Source organism: Rhynchophorus ferrugineus, unplaced genomic scaffold (assembly GCF_030347505.1).
Source record: "Rhynchophorus ferrugineus isolate W39M unplaced genomic scaffold, kcgeb_rfMv2 rfM4, whole genome shotgun sequence".
NCBI lineage: Eukaryota > Metazoa > Arthropoda > Insecta > Coleoptera > Curculionidae > Rhynchophorus > Rhynchophorus ferrugineus.
Genome location: NW_027472583.1, coordinates 47,538,272 through 47,558,264, shown reverse-complemented (window position 1 = coordinate 47,558,264; position 19,993 = coordinate 47,538,272). Strand labels below are relative to the sequence as shown.

The window sequence follows — 19,993 nt, the reverse complement described above, 5'->3', positions numbered from 1 at the left end:
CATGCGACTTTTAGTAATCTACAAGAAGCACCATTCCAACTAATTCCAGTTTAAATCGTAGAGGAAGACCCCGGGTTCTTTTTCATTAGGCATTGATTAAAACAACGCGCACCTGAGTTACCGGACAGAACTCTAGAGGAGCTACAGTTTGCTTCACACGTACTATCGGGAAGTAATCGGGTTCAGGCTACAGTATCTTATTCAATATTATATTATCAATATTTAATCAATATCTTGACATCAAACCTTACTTATTACACACCTAAGATAACTTTTTAAACTTGTAATTGGAAAAATATATATTTTTTCTTGCCAACTCTTTGAAAATACAAATATTTTTGAATTTCTTTAAAAAAAACGAAAAACCATGAAAATATTTTCTGATGGGTCGCCGCCTACCGGGCTGCTGCGCCCTATAGCGAACATTAGACAAATTGCAAATAATGTCCAGGATTTTCTTTTTATTTATTAATGGATTAATTTTTTTCTCTACATATTATTACCCGTACACCCTGTATATTAAGTAAAACTCCAAGAATAACTTTAAATTTATCCTGATATAAAATTTGACTGCTTTTCCGTGGACATTTTATGGGGCATGTTCACGTGTCTGTATCCAAGGAGGAATACCCATTTATTAACGAAAAATGAACAAATAATGTATATCGTGAAACTTTAATTATATAACTAGAGTTTAACGTTACATTAAATAACAATTATAAGCAAAAAAAGGTTGTGTAAAAAATCTTATTCAATTTTAAATCTACTATATAGCGTCTATTAACAAAATATATAGTGACTACAATGAATAGTGCTACTTTTGAAAGTTTTATTTTAATTGTATATATACTCGTTCTCAATATACATCCTGCATCCATTCTTAAACCGCACGATTTGAATATTCTTTCACAAGCTCATTTACTATGCGTATCCTTTCGCATCTTGAAAATGCGGACATCTTTTTACTTTTAATGGAGGTTCGACAACGGCTTCGACAAAAAGTTGAACTACCAGTTGTTGAAGTGAATCATACTGGCTCAAAATATTTTGACAGATAATACAATCCGGGACAGTGTATTGTCCTGATAAAAGATCTATGACTTCCTTTTCAGAAATATACTTTTTCAGTTTATTTTTTAAGAAGTTGAATAACAATCACGAGTTAGTTATGCTAAGTCGCAGTACAACCTTCAAGAACCTAGTTATTGCAGAGAATATGTGTGTCTTTGAAGCAAAAATCATTATCTAAATTATTATTTAATTTTATGGCAGCTGATTTAGTTTGCAGTGATCTTTGAATTCTGCAGTTTAGGGATTACTGCTTTGATTTTCTAGTTACAGTTGTTTCCAATAATATTTGAGATGTCAGAAAAATTTTTTTCAATAACATATTTTTGTTTAGTTAATCAATTAATATCAATCAATTAAATTCAAACAAGTAACTTACGCTGTGGATTTTAATGGCTCTCCTGTAACGATCTATGATATTTTGCTCTTAATATTGTCGCAGTAGATCCATTTTTCATCGACTGTCACCATACGCTAGAGAAAAATCTTCTTTTTTAACTAGTAAGGATTGGAAGAGCAATGTTGGAATGGTTCAAAATGGCGTTTCAAGTCAATTTTTATGATAGTATCCTGTCCTCCTTTTGGATCTTTCCCATAGCATGTAATTATCTGGAAATAGTTAATTATTTAGCTGCTAAACTATATGAAGGTTCTTTGAGAGCTTGAGCCGTCACCCAATAAGATTTGAAATTCACTGTCTTGGAAATTTCTTGGACCTCCAGGTCGTTCTCTGTCATTAATATTAAAATTACTCAATAGAGATATGTTGAAGCAGTATGGTTACGTTTATAAAAATGTTTTACAAATATATTTTCAAGTCAAACAATAATGTTAATATGTTAACATATTTTTATGTCATGGGAACAGAGGGTATCTGAAATTCTATTGAATGACTAACTGTCTCGACTGTTATTTTAATAACATTTAAAAACTTATGAATACCCAAACATAATATTATAACACTACAGCAGTAGCTATAAAACATTTTTTATTTTTAATAATTATTCCCTCATTAAGTAACATAAAGTTTTTTAATAATAGAATTAAATTAAAATTAAGTTATAACATTCGAAATTATTGGTAGGATTGTTAATTGTTAGAATTATATGATTTCTGATTAGAAAGTACGCTAGACGGACGGTAATTTTAAACGCAGAAAGTGTAAAATATCAATGGTTAGTATTATTAGGTTTTGGGATTAAGGTCTATGATTAAAACTATTATTCGAATGGTAATTACGAACAGGTAGTGTGCTTAATAGCTGTAAAGCGGCTATATTAATGACAATAAGTAGATCGTGTCAAGACGATAATTTTTAAAATTCTCAGTATTTTCCGAACCAATACAATCGTTTTCATATGAAGCATCATTAAAATGATGAAATGAATGTATCATTTTGGGTATTAAAACCTCAAATTCAAATCAATGGTCAATAAAATTATACAACTTATATCATTCAACTATCTACTATTAATAAAATTTTAGTTGTAAAATATCATATTTTAAGTTTGAGTCTCTATCAATAACCAAACTTTACGCTTCATCAGAACAAAATTCAAATTCATCTTCATTCATCAAAACTTAGTTGTTGTTACTGGTTTTCGAAATAGTGAATTTGAAGCTGAAATGAACGATATCGTCATCGAGAAGCTATATTTACTAACTGCAGTTGTTGTCTTTGAGTCGTAAAAATGCACTGGAGAAAAATAGTAATTACAGAAACAGGGATAATAGTAAGTGACTTTACGTCTTTATTTCTTTCAGTCTTTTAAAATCAGTTAGCCTTTTAAAAAATTTAAATTCCACTCAAATTTTATTTTTGTTTAATTTTTTGTTATTTACTTTCTTACTTCAGTTTCCAATAACATTGACATTTAGGACTGTAGTATATTTAGGACTAATATTTGTACTGTTTGTTTATTAAATAATGAAAAATAATCTTACTAGGAGGATTAAAGAATAATTTTGTCTTAGAGAGTTCGAAATCCTTAATGTCGCTTACTTTGATGGGTGGCGGCACAGGAATTTTATTTTCTTGCATTTTTGTGTTTTATATTTTCTCCCTAGCGGGGAAGGTCTCATTTAGGTCCCTTTCTTTCTTTTATCATTTTTGTTCTTCACTACTGCCCACTTAGGCTACTAGCCTATCTTTAGTTCTAGTTCATCTATATTAGTAGAACATTCATTTCATTCATCGTGTAGTGTTCTTCAATATAATTCTCATGTTTTTTTGTTGCCTCTTGATTTTTTCTTAACTGATCTCGCGGTTGTAATCGGATAGTTGCTGAATTAACTACTGACTTATTTTTGTTTTGTTATAAAATTATATTTAAATCTATATTTTGTAAATTCCACTAATGCATTATTTCCCTATCCGACATGTTTTTGAAAAATACATATTCACTTTACTTAGGTTGATTTTTTAAAAATTTCTTAGATATCCTAGAATGATTAATTTGTCTATTTGTTACAGATTTGTTACCAAATCAATCAAACCGTCAACGGAGTTAATATTGTGTGGCCAGAGCAACCCTTGGGATTATCAGTATGGTCAACACCGTTGTGCCTGAATGAAACTTACAAAATAATCAAGAGAACTTGTATCTTTGGAGATGATGGGTGTAAGTCATTATCACGGACATGAAGAAGATGAAATTGTTATATTATTTTATGAAATGATGTTTTGACTTAAAAATAAAACTTTTTAATTTATATTTAGTTAGAATTAGAAATATTTTGTTAAGTATATTTTGTGTTCTCGTGCTTTATCTATGGATAACAGCTCAACGTTTTAATATTTCTGCAAGCCTATGTCCTACTTGAATTTATTTAGTAATGCTTTTCCATGCATAATTCGCAATTTAGCAGAAATAGCTACGCTTTAACTTTTAAACTTGTTTTATTAAATTTTATCTATTTTATCTATTAACTGTTTTATCTATCTAGTGATATACAGTAAAATCCAATTTTTATGGAGATGTTACCGCCTTCTTTCGCTCTTTTATTTAAATATAATGGTCAAAGAGTTCAACTTTTGGAGGCTGCATGTTAATCCACTTCATACACAAGGGATAATTTGCCACCGTAAACATTCCTTTATCGAAAATAATTCAATGGCTAAAATATTCCGAGGCTACAAGAAGTTTCATACCATGGATTTCATTTCAAATCCAGTAAGCCACTACAGGTTAGGTGCTATCGAGAGCTCATCGAGACCTGTCTTTGCAGATCAAGTAAACTACCAGTTTCAATTAAAGTCCTTTTTTATCGGCTTGACTTTTTTATATGGTTCGGAGAGATGATCTTGTTTCCTCCAATCGACTAAAATAATAAAAAAACTGTAAATGTTTCAAAATTATAATTAAGATTATGCCCCATTGATACGTCGAGAAACATGGGTGTCATTAGAACTCCAGTGGGCATATCCCTGCTCTGCTAGATTGATAACTGAGAAAGCTTTCATACTTTTTTATTTTGTCTAGAAATTCATAAACGCTCTTGATCCATTATTTTTTTCTTGACGACAATGATTATTCTTTATGACGTGATTTTTGTCCTCAATTTTTCGTGCAAATTTTCTCGAAAAAGGATCTTGCAATAAATTTTAATCTCAGCTATTTCACGTGCCTTTATTTCGAATACCAAAATGCAAGTTCCAAATATAATCAATGATTTTAATGGCATTTACATTAACTGCTTTAATGAATAATTTTATTAAACATATCTTTACATCCAATAATTCTCTTACTATTTTGATTGTAGCAATGTGGAATTTTGAACCAAACTGCACTAGATTACAAGCAACAATTACCAATCCCTGTCCGACTGGATTGAGTTATATACAAGGAAAATACTGTTACACAGTTATTGACAATACAGTTTTCCCTCCACAATGTCCCTATCAAGAAACTCTAGGTTGGAGTAAATATAGTAGGTTAAATTTAACAAAAAAACCGATATGGATGCCACTAAAACGGGAACAGAATCAGTATTATGGAGTGGGTGAGTACAACAGACAAATTAGGTGTGGATTAATCGCTTACTTAATTAGCTAACTTAAAAACTAACTTCGATATAATTTTTTTAATTACTTGGTACATTTGTCAGCTGTGATTTTATTATTAAAGCAGTTCGTTAAGAAAAACATCACACTTGCTAACAGATGGGTGATAACTCTAAAAGTGTTGCATAAAAACTAAGTTTAGAGAAAACTATTATTTTTTAATGAAAATCGTGAACTATTAATACAATATTTTACAACAGGTTGATAATAAATGCATTAATTTTACGTGTAATCTTTTACTCATTTTGTTCGAATAATTCTTGAATTGCTAACAAATTGAAACTTTACTAAATATATGCTACTTTACAGTTATTTCTAATTTTACATTTAGTTTTAAACTTTGAGATAATGTTCCTCATTTTTTCTTAATGAAATCGTCTAAATTCTATTACTTTTTAAAATGATCTTTTAAAAATAGTTTGTATGTTAAAACATTAACGTTCAACGTAAAAATTATTTTTCTGCTAGTAGCTTTATCAGGAACTGAAGATATAGAGTCAACTTTCAATTTTCCAAACCTTGATAATACATCTCTCATTAGACAATGTAAACTAATCTAAAGCATCCTTATGTTTATTCTTTTTAGAATTAAAATAAATAACATGTCAATAAAACCAATTGCCTACCATAGTAAAACATATTTTTTTGCAAAATTAGTTTTTTTTATTCAACATAATTCCCTTCAAGGTTGGTACACTGATTATAGCGACCCTCCAACTTTTCTATACCATTTTTGTAGTACGATTTGTCCTTTGCTTCAAAACAGGCCTCAGTTTCGTCGATCACTTCTTTATTCAACGAAAATTTTTTTCCCAGCGAGCATTCTTTTGACATCTGAGAACAGAAAATAGTCGTTGGGGGCCAGATCTGGAGAATACGGTGGATGAGCGTATTCTCCAATTCATGGATTTTTGACACGGTGCATTGGCTTGGTGAAGCAGCACTTTCTTTTTCTTCAAATACGGCCTTTTTTCAAACGGCCCAATAACGCTATATAATAGTCAGTGTTGATGGTCCTTTTTTTTTCAAGATAGTCAATGATAATTATTCCATACGCATCCCAAAATACAGACGCCATACCATTGCCAGCCGACTGTTGCGTTTTTCCACGCTTTGGAGCGGGTTCACCGTGTGCAGTTCACTTGGATGACTGTCGATTGCACTTCGGACTGAAATGATAGAGCCATGTTTCATCCATTGTCACATATCGATGCAAAAACTCGAGTTTATTACGCTTGATCATCCTCAAACACTGCTCCGAATCATCAACTCGTCGTAGTTTTTGGTAAAAAGTAACCTCGCGCTGCACCCACTTTGCACAGAGCTTTCTCATACCCAAATATTCGTGAATGATATGATATACACGTTCAGTTGATATCTTTAGAGTGTCTGTTATATCATTCAGTTTCAATTGTCATTTTGTGGATTTTTAAATGTTTTCGTCGGTAACAACCTCTTTTGGGCCTCCACTGCGTTCACCGTCTTTGGTGCTCATTTCACCACGTCTAAACTTAGCATACGAATCCTTGATGATTGATTTTCTTGGGGCAGTGTCCGGAAACTTGGCATCAAGTCAAGTTTTTGCTTCATCTGTATTTTTTCCCTTCAAAAAGCAATATTTTATCAACACGCAAAATTCCTTTTTATCCATTTTTTTTTCACAATAACAAAAGTTGCTTCACTCAAAATATTATTATTCATAAAGTAATAATCCGACAGTTGTAATATTTATACACGCATCTTTCGAGGGCTAGGGCTAACTAAATAACATATGGATTTAATTCTAGTAGCGCCATCTATGTGTCAGGCCGGCGACTTTTCAATTGATCTGTTATTAATCGAGATCTACTTGTCATCAGCTATTTAAATTATTTCTCGTCACAACAAAATTTCATCCAAAAGAAAAAATGTGCAATAATAAGTAGAAATCAAAGTAATTTAGAAAAATTCAAATAAATCAATCAAATGTTTTTGGAAAAAAATATTCGAGGTTACTTATAGATTCTTCCGAATATTGAGAAAGTTGTCATTAAAATAGTTCAAAAATGTAAATAATAAAATTTATAATTTTTAAATAAAATTTAAATAATTAATATAAAAAAATTTAATTATATACTATTTCATACAGTTTTATATACTTTTATATAGTCTATATCTTATCTTTAAAAGCTCTTTCTATCTAACTTGTCCAGTAAATTTTGGAAAAATATTCTACATATTTTCTCATCAAATAAAAATACAAAATATTTTCTCGTTTATAATTTATCAAGATTTTTACGTTGATTTACTATATTAGAAAGTAGTATGAAAAATGTATAAAAATAAAACTACTAATGAATTAATTAATTTTTAGTTCATTGACTTAACTTTTCCTTACCTTTTCTTATATAAATCTTTTTATCGTACATCTTCTTACTTTATTATCAATGTATAATTAACGATCCAATTTGCTTATTATTTAATTACAAATATGTTCATTAAATTTCTCTTAAAAATCTTTCTTCTCTATTTTATATATTTTACTGAATATTGTATATAAAACAAACCTGCATTAATTCTACAAATGGATTAGCCATTCATATTTTTCTTTTAATTGCTGAATAGTACATGTAAAATCGTAATGAAATAATCGTATATCAATTAGTCCTTAAACTTATTACTAATTAATGTTTTATATTTTATCTATTTTATTTGTGATTTAAATAAGATGTGAAAGCATTTCTTATGAGCTCTTTATATTATATAATAGTAAAAAACCTAAAATATAATAATTATACTATATCTAGTAGTTCTCTGTTATAGTATGTTTATATCATTCTTAGATAACATATTATGACAGAAGCGGAACCTAAGTTTATGATATTTAATTTAATTGTTTCTAACTATCGTGTATGCCTTTTGCTTACGAGAGTGAAATCTCTGAAATACCCCTAGAAAGTTGGCTCAATAACATGGTAGATCTCAATAATTGTGACTTTATTTTGATTTTAGCTGCTCGTAGCACAACACTTCTTAAAATCATTCATTATATAATTAATAGTATCGAATGTTTCCAAAGAAGTCCCGTTTGATTTAAAAACAGCACTAAACAAGGCTTTAAATATTCTCAACAAATCTGACTTATTATTGTACTCACTTTATATGGTATCATGTGAATTTTTTCTTAACCTAAATTTATTAAATTCCTTTCATGGAGGGCATCTTTAGTCTTGTCAATGAAAGTCTTAGTCTATTAATGATACTACACTCAATACGACAGATTTAGTGAAGACAAACGGAAATACAATGAACAAATTAGTCAATTATAGGTTACATACAATCTTCAAATATGTTTTAAATATAGAGATAATGTCAATTTAATAGGCCACTTTGAAGAATTATTTTGCGTCGTTCAGGAATTGGTGGCGAATTTTCGTTGTATTTCTTAGTTTAAATTACTATTATCTGTAAAGAACATAATTTCTTTTTTTTTATGTATCACAAACATAAATTTACGCCCTAGCAGGATTAGAACTGCCGACTATCGCAATAGTAGGTGGACCCTCCTTTCGCCTTTACCACTACGACTACCAACCCGGTTGGCCAAGCAAATACTTTGTTGGGATTAAAATCGGAGATAACAATTTACAATTAAATTTTAATTTGATACTAAATTGAATATATACTAAATATATTGGAATAAAATATAATATAAATATAATTATGGGTATATAAACATATAAATATAGAAATATAACTTTTTTGGAGCTTAATTAAGAGCCCAATATATCCCGATAAATATAATCAAAATCATTAGGATCTGTTAAAGTTTTAACTTTTAACTATTTTTTTCTAACACTGAAAGCAGACTTTCTTTTCTTGTTAATGTGAATTTATATAACCAGAAACATAAAGATAATATAACTATAGTTTTTATAGTTTTATATCAAAGTTGGGAAATTAAATTAAAGAGATAGCTCAAGGATTGACTAACAATATAATAAAACAATCTTAATGGAATAGGCAGTTGGGGCTGAGATACTACCTTGTACTCAAAACATCTCAATTTGTTGACCTGACAAAGTTGTACCAAATAACCTGAAATAAAGGCTAAATTAATGTACAACGTAAAACTATTACTTTTCTGATAGTAACAGTATCAGGAAGAGAGGATATAGAATCAACTTGCAATATGCCAAATTTTGGCAATACATCTCCAATTAGAAAACAATGTAGACTAATCTAAAGCATCCTCATGTTTATCCTTTTTAAAATTAAAATAAAATAGTAATTCAGATCTACTTATTATGAGTGTTTTTATTGTATTATTGAATAAATAATGACAAACAAAACACTGTTCATCAATTTCTTACATGATTTATCCAGATTTTTGGGATTTTTAACTTGATCGATGAATTTTTGAAATCTTTTAAGTTCACATGAAAATACAGTATTTCTTTGCTTTCCGTACAACCAGGTACCTATTATTCCTTATATTGATTATAATTTGGTTGCAATACTTTAATTGTGTTATACCAGAATTTATTAGAATAGTTTTCTTTATTTTACGAATACAACAAAATGGCGCCCAAAAGAAATGTGCAATACCAAACAGAACTCAAATTAAGTTCAAAAAATTCAAATGAACCAATTCAATGTTTTTGGCAAGACATTCTTCACGATCACCTATAGAGTTAACTCTATGATTTAGGCTTAATTTATGTTGTAAATCATTTCAGATGTCATGCGATATACGGAAATCACAAATAACTACGGTGATCCCTTTACAATATGTACAGATAGTTGCAAAACATATTTTTATACCGGCCAACTGATGGAAAGCAATTGTTTAATATATCACAACAGTACCCACGTGGAGGCAGTACCCTGCGACTCAAAATATTCGGCTGTCTGTTTCTATGATGTTCTTCCTTCCAGATCCTCTACGCTCTGTTCACAAATTGATTCAGAATGTGTTCAAAGTGGATATGAAACTCGTTCAAGTTGTTTCTGTAAAGGTATTAAACTATTTTGAGTTACATACATTTATTTTATTTGCAGCTTATTTTATTTGCAGGTGACAAGCATTTACAACCCGAAATATCATCATATGATTTGGTTGAATTTATACAACCTTTTCAAAACTTATTGTTTAAAAGTGTCTCAACTTTTTGCCGAATTGGCCTGAAAAATGAACCAAATAAATCACCAACTTGGATAAAATCGAATAAAAGTATTACTTATACTAATTGGAATTATAACGTTGACATTGATTTTGATTTAAATTATGGTGCTTATACCTTCGATGGTTGGGAGTTGACCGATGATGATTTGGATTGTGTTTTATACGAGAAGGAGTCATCAGAAGCTAGTGGAGAATTAAAACTAACTTACGACACAGAAAATAGTAATTTTGTTTTAATCATTAGCAACTCCCAGCAGTTTAAATACGATCAAAATCAGAAGCCCCTTATTTATTGTTTCACTGATGCCTCATCAAAAAGTTTGATCTATAGAATAACGCAGGTGACATTTGATAAAATCGTCAACGATAATATGGTGTTTGTTTTTGATCCCTTGACAATATCTCAATCAGGTCCAGGCAATTATTGGTGTGAAGGTTTTTTGTATCCAAATTTAGACACCATCACCTCAAACAGATTTTTTCTGAATAACCCTCTTTACCAAGGCGAATATGTAGCTATTTTAAAACTGAAGAACTACACTGATAAGTTATCTACCAATCCAGTGACTCCAGAAAACCTGGAAATGTTGCAGAATTTGTTCAAGAACGAGATACCTAATTACCAGTCGTTTTATCCACGACTCTTCATGGTAAATAAGGTGGACGCGGAGAAGCACGAGATCACATTGACCTATCACTTATCATCAGCCGAGTCCATTGATTCCCCTGAAGAATATGAAAGCTTAAAGGGAATATCTAGATCACAAAAAATCTTCGAGTTTATTGATTTTCGGAGCGTTCACTATTGTGCTCAAGTTGTTACGACAATGAAAGGTAAAAAAATGACGTGGCCTTTGACCGCAGCAGATTCCTCCAATGATACTATAGGGGGATATTGTATTGATGATGACGGCGTGGTAATGCAACGACATTGCATCGACGATTTTATTTCTGGAGCTCATTGGTCAGATATACCCAATTGTACATTCTATGAGGCTTCAGATTCATCCAAACAACTCAAGGATATTATAACGTCTGGCGATATAACAGTTCTATTGAAGAGTATGAGTACTGTATGCGAATTAACAGAAAACGCTCAGTCATTCCTGACTATCGATGTATTATTAATAGCCAAATTTCTGAAGTTGATTGCAAATAATAAACCGGATTTACAGAAATTGACAGGTAAATAGTAATTATGCGTTATTTAAATCATATTTATAATTTTAAGATAAAGGTAAGCTAAAACAATGAACATATGCTTTCTATGATACACGTGAATGTTACATTCTTCTTCAACGTTTGTGCAATTGAGATACGTTTCCTTTACTCATAAGCTCATAAGACAGTAAGAGAGGGTCAATGTAATAACATTCATTCGCTTCGCAGTGAATGTTCGGTGAACATATTTTTTTTATTTCACTGTGATACGGATCCAATTTTTAATAATTCTGCCATATAGAGTCAGCGTCGACTTGTTACAATTGAGAATCTCAAAAATACTAATAAAAAATGTATTTTGATTATCGGAATTATAAATATATGTCCCAGCGATTAACTACGAAAAACGAATTATTGAATGTTATTTTCTGAAGAACAGTCGTTTAAAGCTTTTTTATGTTGACAGCGCATTTAATAGGTTTATTCTAAAGCGATGGTAATGCAATTTCATGGTGGAAACCTAAAAAATAATTAAAATGTTGAAAAAATATAATAGGAGATTGATATTCGGATTTCCTCCAAAAATAATAAAAAGAACATCACTTCAGAGGGAATGTAGAATAAATATAATTACGTTTAGTTATATAACAAATATCTTTTATTTGCTTAAAAAGGGTAAAATAGTATTTGAACAAATAATTATTTATAGGTTCCTTTAAGTTGAATACCTTACTTGTTTCAAATGAAAACCGTTATAATATTTTTATTATATTATATATTGACAGTGTTATAATAGATAATATAATGGATATCGTGATTGCCTATGATTTCTCTTATTCATTCGTGATTTCACACAAACATCAAGTACTAAGATTAATTTTGTTTTCGCTAGTTAAATATTATTGGGATAGTAAAAACAGTACATGGCTTTCTAGTGTAAATAATTTTGTCTAAATCATATTATTTTTTATTGGCAATGGGATATATTTATATACATTTTGCCATAAAGACATTTCCTTATATCTATTACATAAAACTGCGAATGTATTCAATTTTTTCTACGTCTGTCGCAGTCATTGTGTAATCTTGAAATGTTTTGATCTGCTATTGTTTCTTAGATACCAGGGCTGTATGATTAAGTTAATTTGTAAATTATTTATTATATTTAATGTAATAATTTTATAGCTCAAAATAATTAGTTCAATATTATTCTATATGTAACGAAATGCCCAAAGGATATCATTGCTTCAATAGTTGTATATGTTAAAATAAATGTTCCTTTCACTAATTGTCTCATTGTATTTTGTTTTTGCCCAACTAATTCTTGGGTTTTGGAATTAGGAAGTACTTTCGATATTTTAAATATGGCAATTAAATTGAATTTGAAAACAATATTTATCATAACTCATAGAGTATTACCGACAATGCAAGTTTTGATGGACAATGATGATCTTTTTACTTTTTATGGTTTATATAACCATGATGAAGTTTTATCTCTTCACCAATTATAAATTTTTTTACGTCAACTTACCCCTCAATTAAGATTCTTTGAAGTGTTAATATTTAGAAGTTCAAGTTTAGCGACTTAGTTACTAACAAAGAGACACGTAACTAACATCAATTTTGTATCAACAATATTTAACTATAACATTGGTTTTTAATGATATTTACTGTTAATACTATTATAATACTAATATATTATTGTCTCTTTAATCAGAAATTATATATATATATAAATTCTAGTTTATCACTATGTTGGTATTTGATTGGTGTCAAAGCATAGCTCCTTGAGTTACTAGCTGTCCTTATGAAGTCCTTATGAATAGATGTGTTTCTGAGATTGAGACTGTTGATACTTTGTTATTATGAAATTTGTATTACGAATCGTCATGAGTTTTATACATATGGTGCTACTAATATTTCGGCAACGTATTACGTAGTAGTTGATGAATCAAACATATTGGGAATTGGGCTTCCCTTAATATACGACTATTGACAATATATTATATGTATTTAAAAAGTTGTAAACCGCTGTTACTATGAACATCTTCCCTTTAAATCATATTGAATACTCTCTTGAAGACACAGTTTGTACTAGACTAAATTCAACATATAGTTCTTCAGCTTTTTATAAGCTTTTTCAAGTTTATCAAACCTTTACACTTTGTCTGTGTGTGTCTTCAGAGATAATTACTGTTTGTATTCATATTTATCTTAAGAAATACCGAGGTGTTTTAACTTATAATCCGTTAAACAGCCCATTTTTTTAGAAACAAAACTGATTTTGTAAGAGGGTTTAAATATATGTTCAAGTTAACATAATAAAGTTAACAAAAGCTACTTATTGGAAGGCGGTGTTAGTTTAAATTCTTTTATCGATTGCGATATAAACATTTTTTGATAGAACTGTTGAAATAAGATTATAACAATATATATTATAAATAAATATTATTATTACTTGTTACTCTAATTTGAGTTTTTATGTAGCAAATATAATATTAATGAATCTGTTCTAGGTATTGTGAGTAATATCATGAAGGTTCCTGAACATATATTGATAGATGCTCAAGACAATTTTAAAGCAACCGATGATATACTGATAGCTATTGATGATGCTTTAAGCGACTCTGACCCTGGAGAATGGGCGAGTGAAAACTTCATCGCTAAATCGATCAACGTTGATCAAGACAAGTTTTACGGTATTCTCCTAGAAAATTGTACCGGATTCTCCAAATCCTGCAGTATTGTTACCATTTATGGACAACCGATCGTGGAAAGCCAATTGAAGAGCGATGTGTTCGCTGCCATATATTTATCCGAAGATCTACAAAAACAAATTATGGATTATGCCGAAAGGAATTCCAGTTATACGGCGAAAATAGTTATATCGATTTTCTACGGCTGTGATTTATTTGTTGGTAAACGTCCTTTCAGGTTTACTAGCTACGTTTTTGGCGTTCTTCTACCTGGATTTAATGAACCTTTCGCAGGACCTTTAAATATTTATTATCATATTGGTTTCAGAAAAGGAACAATAGATTATAATTGTTCTTATTGGAAATTTGACGAAACGTACAGAAGTGATTGGGAAATGGAAGATACCGACGACGAAAGATCATTCATAATTTGTAAATATTACCACGTAACTCATTTTGCACTACCATTTGATAAACCTGATGAAGACACGTTATTAAGCAATGAATTAAGTTCCGATACTTTTTGTTGTGATGCTCCAAATGAAACATACTGTAGTGCTCAAAATCCTTTCGCATTTGATGAATATTATCAAAACTATTTCGTAAATGAACCAGATTATAATAATCTTGGGTATGATAATTCATGTATTAAAAAACATCAGAATATATTACATAATATTTACAATTTGCTTTTAAGAAAATTATTGAATCACATATCTGTTGGTGACATAAAATCCATAGCAGATGAATTATTCACTCTAGAATACATTCAAGAAGAAGAAACAGAAGTACTAGCAAACATAATAAATAGAGTGCTACAGCTTCCTAAATCAACATTGGAACTATCTCAAGAAATATACCAATCAGCTGATAAGATCCTAGCAAGTCTCGATCACGTTATATATAAAATTAATTATGATGTCGAAATATATAAAGAGCATGTTACTTTTATCATAAAATCTAAACAAAATTCATCTGGTATTGCAGGATTCGATATTTACTCACCAAATAACGTAACAGTGCTTAATAAAAACATGTACAGTATGCAAAACAATTTAGAAATGATAGCGCGTATAGTGTTCAGTGAGAAATTGATGAAACAAATTGAGGAATATCAAAGCAAAATAGTCTTAGTTATTTTCTATCAAGATACACTTTTCCCGATGACGAGTGGTGAGATAATTTCAAGGGTAGTCATTGATCTATTATTTCCCGATATCGACACTCCTGGTAAAGGTGAGTTTTCTATAATATATCGACACGACAATTATAGAAGGAACAAAGAATACTGCGCTTATTGGAATCACGTTATAGAAAATAAAAAAGTTCTTAATAGTGGAAGTTGGAGATCAGAGTTCCCTGCTGTTATCAAAGATCATGAGGCTATTTGTACTTTTACCCATACCACTCATTTTACGTTGATCATCACCAACCATAATATCACCACAGATTTGGAGTTTCTTCTATACTCAGATCTGTCAAGCTTAGACAAGCTCATGGAGGTCGAATTGATTTTAATGGCAAGTACTGAAAATCTCATTTCTGTTGATATATCCTTAATATCCAAGATTATCGCGAATTCAACATTTGAAAGTTCTCTCACCAATATTACTTCGAAGATTGTAAGCAGTCTTTTCGGTGTACCAAGAGAGGTTCTAAGAGCTTCCCAATCAACATACAGCGCTACCGACACTATTTTACATGGAGTTGATGAGATGGCAAAAAAATCCGATGATACTCTTTTAAGCCTATCGAATTTTTCTTTGATAGTGCAGAATTTTCAAAATAAGAGCGTAAAAGCGGTGATTATATCCGATTGCAGGGATAACACCTGCAGTATCGAGATGTATGGTGACTACATCGACGTTAACGACTATGTTGATAACAAAACTGTAGTTGCTATGGTGATGTTGAGCGAAGAATTAGTGAAGCAGTTATCGGCGTCTTTCGATCCTCGTTTGGTGATAACCATGTATTTTAACGATGACTTATTTAATGAAATTGATACACAGCAGGAGACCTCTAGGATTTTCGGTGTCGTGTTTCCTGGCATTAATACAACCTTGAATGGTGAATTGTATGTGGTGTATGGAGCGGGAGCTCTCGTGGGGCCGAACAATGTTTGTGCGTTTTGGGACTACGATGTTAATGCTGACCAAGCCGGTCAGTGGACAAAAGACTTCAATAAACATAAACTAAAGGACTTCACCATATGTAGTTTTAATCATGTAACGCATTTTGCTCTTCTGCTGGCAAACAACGATGATTATAACGATGACACCGTTCTGGACATAGTAACGGACATCGAATGTATCCTGTCTTTGTTTGGCATATCTGTCATTCTTTTCACCGCTGTGGTTTTTAGAAAATGGCGCCAAAATACCGGGAACATTATACTTATCAACTTCTCTGTTGCCATAACACTGAAGATCGTTATGCTTTACGTTAGTGAGTTCGTTCGCGGCACGTCAGGCGGCGTTAGTTGTACCATATCGGGAGCCATCCTGCATTACGCTATTCTGTCAGAGTGTGCCTGGATGTTAACAATCGCCATTTTACAGTTTAAACGATTTGTTGAAGTTCTCGGCGGACCACCGAAATACGTTCTGTTGAAAGCACTCGTTTGTGGCTGGTTATTTCCAGTGTTGCCAGTCGTCTGTGTTGTGGTCATCGATTCTGGAAGCTACCAAGTGGGCCAATCGGGTTTGTGTTACCCCTCCGACTTGAGTCTGTTTCTAGGTGTATGGTTCCCAGTATTGTTGATCATAACCATAAACAGCGTCATATTTCTGTTTATTTTATACAACGTATTCCATAAAAAAACCGAATGTGTCGACGTTGTGAACCACGAGATTCTGTTCCAATGGAGGCTGGCGCTTCTTTTATTTTTCATGCTGGGGCTGACGTGGATATTCGGATTTTTAGGTCAAATAAAAAACGACACATTCTTCACGTACTTGTTTTGTATTACAGCATCCTTGCAGGGATTTGTGATGTTCTTATTTTTTATTGTGTTTAATAAGAGTACCCGACTTTTATACGTACAAACCTTAAAACAATGGTTTTATTCCAGAGGAATATTTAACGTACGAGGATCGAGCAAGGACAAATATTAATAATTAACTTAGTTTGTATACAATGTAATATATAGTTATGTATAAATTTATGTTAGTAATATATTAACATATTTATTAACTGTTGAGTTTTACTGTTGTTCTCGTTATTTTACAAAACTAACCTCCACTTTAAACTCTTCCTATGTTTGTTATATCCATATTATATGTTGTACGAATTTATTTATTTTATAATTTATATAATTTATTTTACAAAATATTGGCTGCTGATTTCGAAGCGTTATCATTGAAATAACAGGGGTTGAAAAAGGAACCAAAAAGGAAGACTGTACGTTGTTTGGCGTCACGAACTGTTTATTAAGTAAGGCATTGGCCGATGAGGTCAATCTGTTGAGTATGCCGTGTAACACCGCATGTTCAAATGGGCTTTGAGGGGGTTGATTAGCATTGTCACGACACGATATGATTTGCCTGCTTCATTTCTCAGTAAATGGCCTATTCTGTCCAGAAATTTTGATAATATCTTACCACTTTTCTGGTAAAGCCATCATACTTTCATCATTGTAAAGATTTTGAAATGTTAATTTTGAAGCCATATCCCAGGCATTTAGAAGATGGCGCAAATTAAAATGATCTCAAAGCCTGGAAAGTTGCCAAACGAAATAAAAATATTTTTTTGGGCACCTAAAAACAACAATTTATTAAATAACTTATTAAAATGGTAGTTTATGAAGAAATCATAAAATTCCATGCCACCAGTCACTTAATGATCAGTAAACAAATGACCATTAAATAACATACTCAGTTCATTGGAGACTAGTAGTAGCGTTTGAATAAAAGGTGAATTTTTGCGTAACATACAATCACAAAAACTATCAAAAACAAACATAAATGTTGTGTAAATTTTGTCATCGTAATATTAATCCTAATTTTAAATTTCTGTTTATTCAGCCGTTTAGCTCGAAAACTTTAGTTAGTTTGTATGATAATTATAATGATTTATAACGAACGACCTCTATTAGTTTATATTTACGATCGAGTCTCTGCTTGAAAAGTGACACAGCTATAATTAAAGAAATTGTTTTCGTAATTTCATTCAGTAAATAGAATGTACGTATACTTCAGATGTATATATATATGTTTACATTACATCTAAAGTTTAAAGTATAAATATCTAAAAGTCTAAAAGCCTAAAGAAGAAAGGTTTAATGTTTGTTTGAACATGTGAAGTTAAATATAATTGCAGTTTCAGCAAATCTAATGGTGGTTACATAGCTGAGCACTCGGGGCGAATTTCGTGAGAAAATTGAAAATGCGCATGAGCAGAATTGAATTCGGCGAACATTCGTAACATTCGTTTCAAAATTGGTTCAAAGTCGTAGTGCGCATGAACTTTGCTTAGTACCAGTGTTCGCCGCATGACTTTCAGCGCTTGGCGACGAACAGAGGGTTGCTCTAGGAGCCGCGGATCAGGCCAACAAATTTGAGCGAACGTTAGAAAAATTGACGGGATTACGAATGAAATAGGTTTTCGTTTCGAGAAATTAACCCTCTTTATCCTTGTAATTTAATAATTACTATAAAGATGTTTTTGAATGATAAATATGTGTTTAATATCTATTAACGATTAATAATAATGCATATAATTAAATAAAAACCTCATGAAAAATTAAAATATTTATATTATAGTTGCAAGAACCTTTTTATGAAATCTGAAATAATATTTAACTTCGATTTCTATTTTGCAAATTGTAATAAAAATTTTGTTACAAAATAATATAAAAAAAATTTACGGGCAAAACGGGGCCTTCATTATCTTGTTCCTTTTCGAAATAACCTATTAAAGCCCCAATCAATTTGTGACCCTGAATATTTATAGTTTTCGGCGTTTTCAAACAAAGTAATATGATATTAATATGAATACGACTTTAATCAAAATTTTATCAAAATAATCAAAGGGCTAAAATAATGTTTGCCTGTTTATAACCTGTAGTAATTATAACTAATATTTTGAATAATTTAGCGTACATCTGACAACCAAACTGCGACCAGCTGTCAGATGTATGAAAAATTCTTGAAAGCAATAGTGACAAGAGATTTTAACTCTTACCTATAAATTATTGTGGCTGTATGATAAACTGTAGTTTTTAGATATACTATAATATTAAAATAAATTATATTTGATAACATTTTTGTTCAATTATTTTATTTAGATTAGAATTATTTTGTATGTCAAAGATAATTGAATTAAAACTCAGAGTTGATACGGCAACATTGTAATGTTTGGATGTCACAAATATCCATTACGCATTACTAAAAAAACTTTGAATTGACTATATTAAATTTTAAGTTGCTGCGGTTCTATAAGAAATATTTTTCAGCTGCACTTAATATTGATATAAGCATTGAGAGCTGGTGAATACAAAGAGCGCCATAAAACCATGCAGGTGACGAATTAAGATCAACTTGATGTTAACTCTATTATGGTTAAATCTATGAAATGCAATGTATGTTTATATAAAAACAGTGAATAGTTTTTCTCTATATAAATATTATTTAATATGATTATTTCAGAAAGTTCTGTTAATCTGGGAAGTATCCATAGAAAAGATCCATAGGAAGAAAGTAAGAATAACCTACGAAGAGGTCCAATGGAAGTTTAAAACGTTGACTTTAAAAGAATATAATTTACAAAAGCATATAATAAAATTAACCTTCAAATCTGAAGAAGCATTGTGTACCATAACACCTTCGCTTTATACAAACT

At 30.7% G+C, this 19,993-nt stretch overlaps 1 protein-coding gene across 2 annotated transcripts in view; it reads left to right on the top strand.

Annotated features, from left to right (window-relative positions):
* The window catches only part of LOC143194713 (uncharacterized), a 35,406-nt gene extending 18,059 nt beyond the window's left edge, over positions 1-17,347 (top strand). For both annotated transcript variants that reach the window (XM_076401361.1, XM_076401360.1), the window contains exons 2-6: positions 3,542-3,689; positions 4,831-5,070; positions 9,850-10,128; positions 10,188-11,480; positions 13,973-17,347. In XM_076401361.1, coding sequence (XP_076257476.1) covers positions 3,542-3,689; positions 4,831-5,070; positions 9,850-10,128; positions 10,188-11,480; positions 13,973-17,268 — 5,256 coding nt within the window. In that variant the 3' untranslated portion in view covers positions 17,269-17,347. The remainder of the gene's footprint in view (positions 1-3,541; positions 3,690-4,830; positions 5,071-9,849; positions 10,129-10,187; positions 11,481-13,972) is intronic.
* The last annotated feature ends 2,646 nt before the right edge of the window (positions 17,348-19,993 follow it).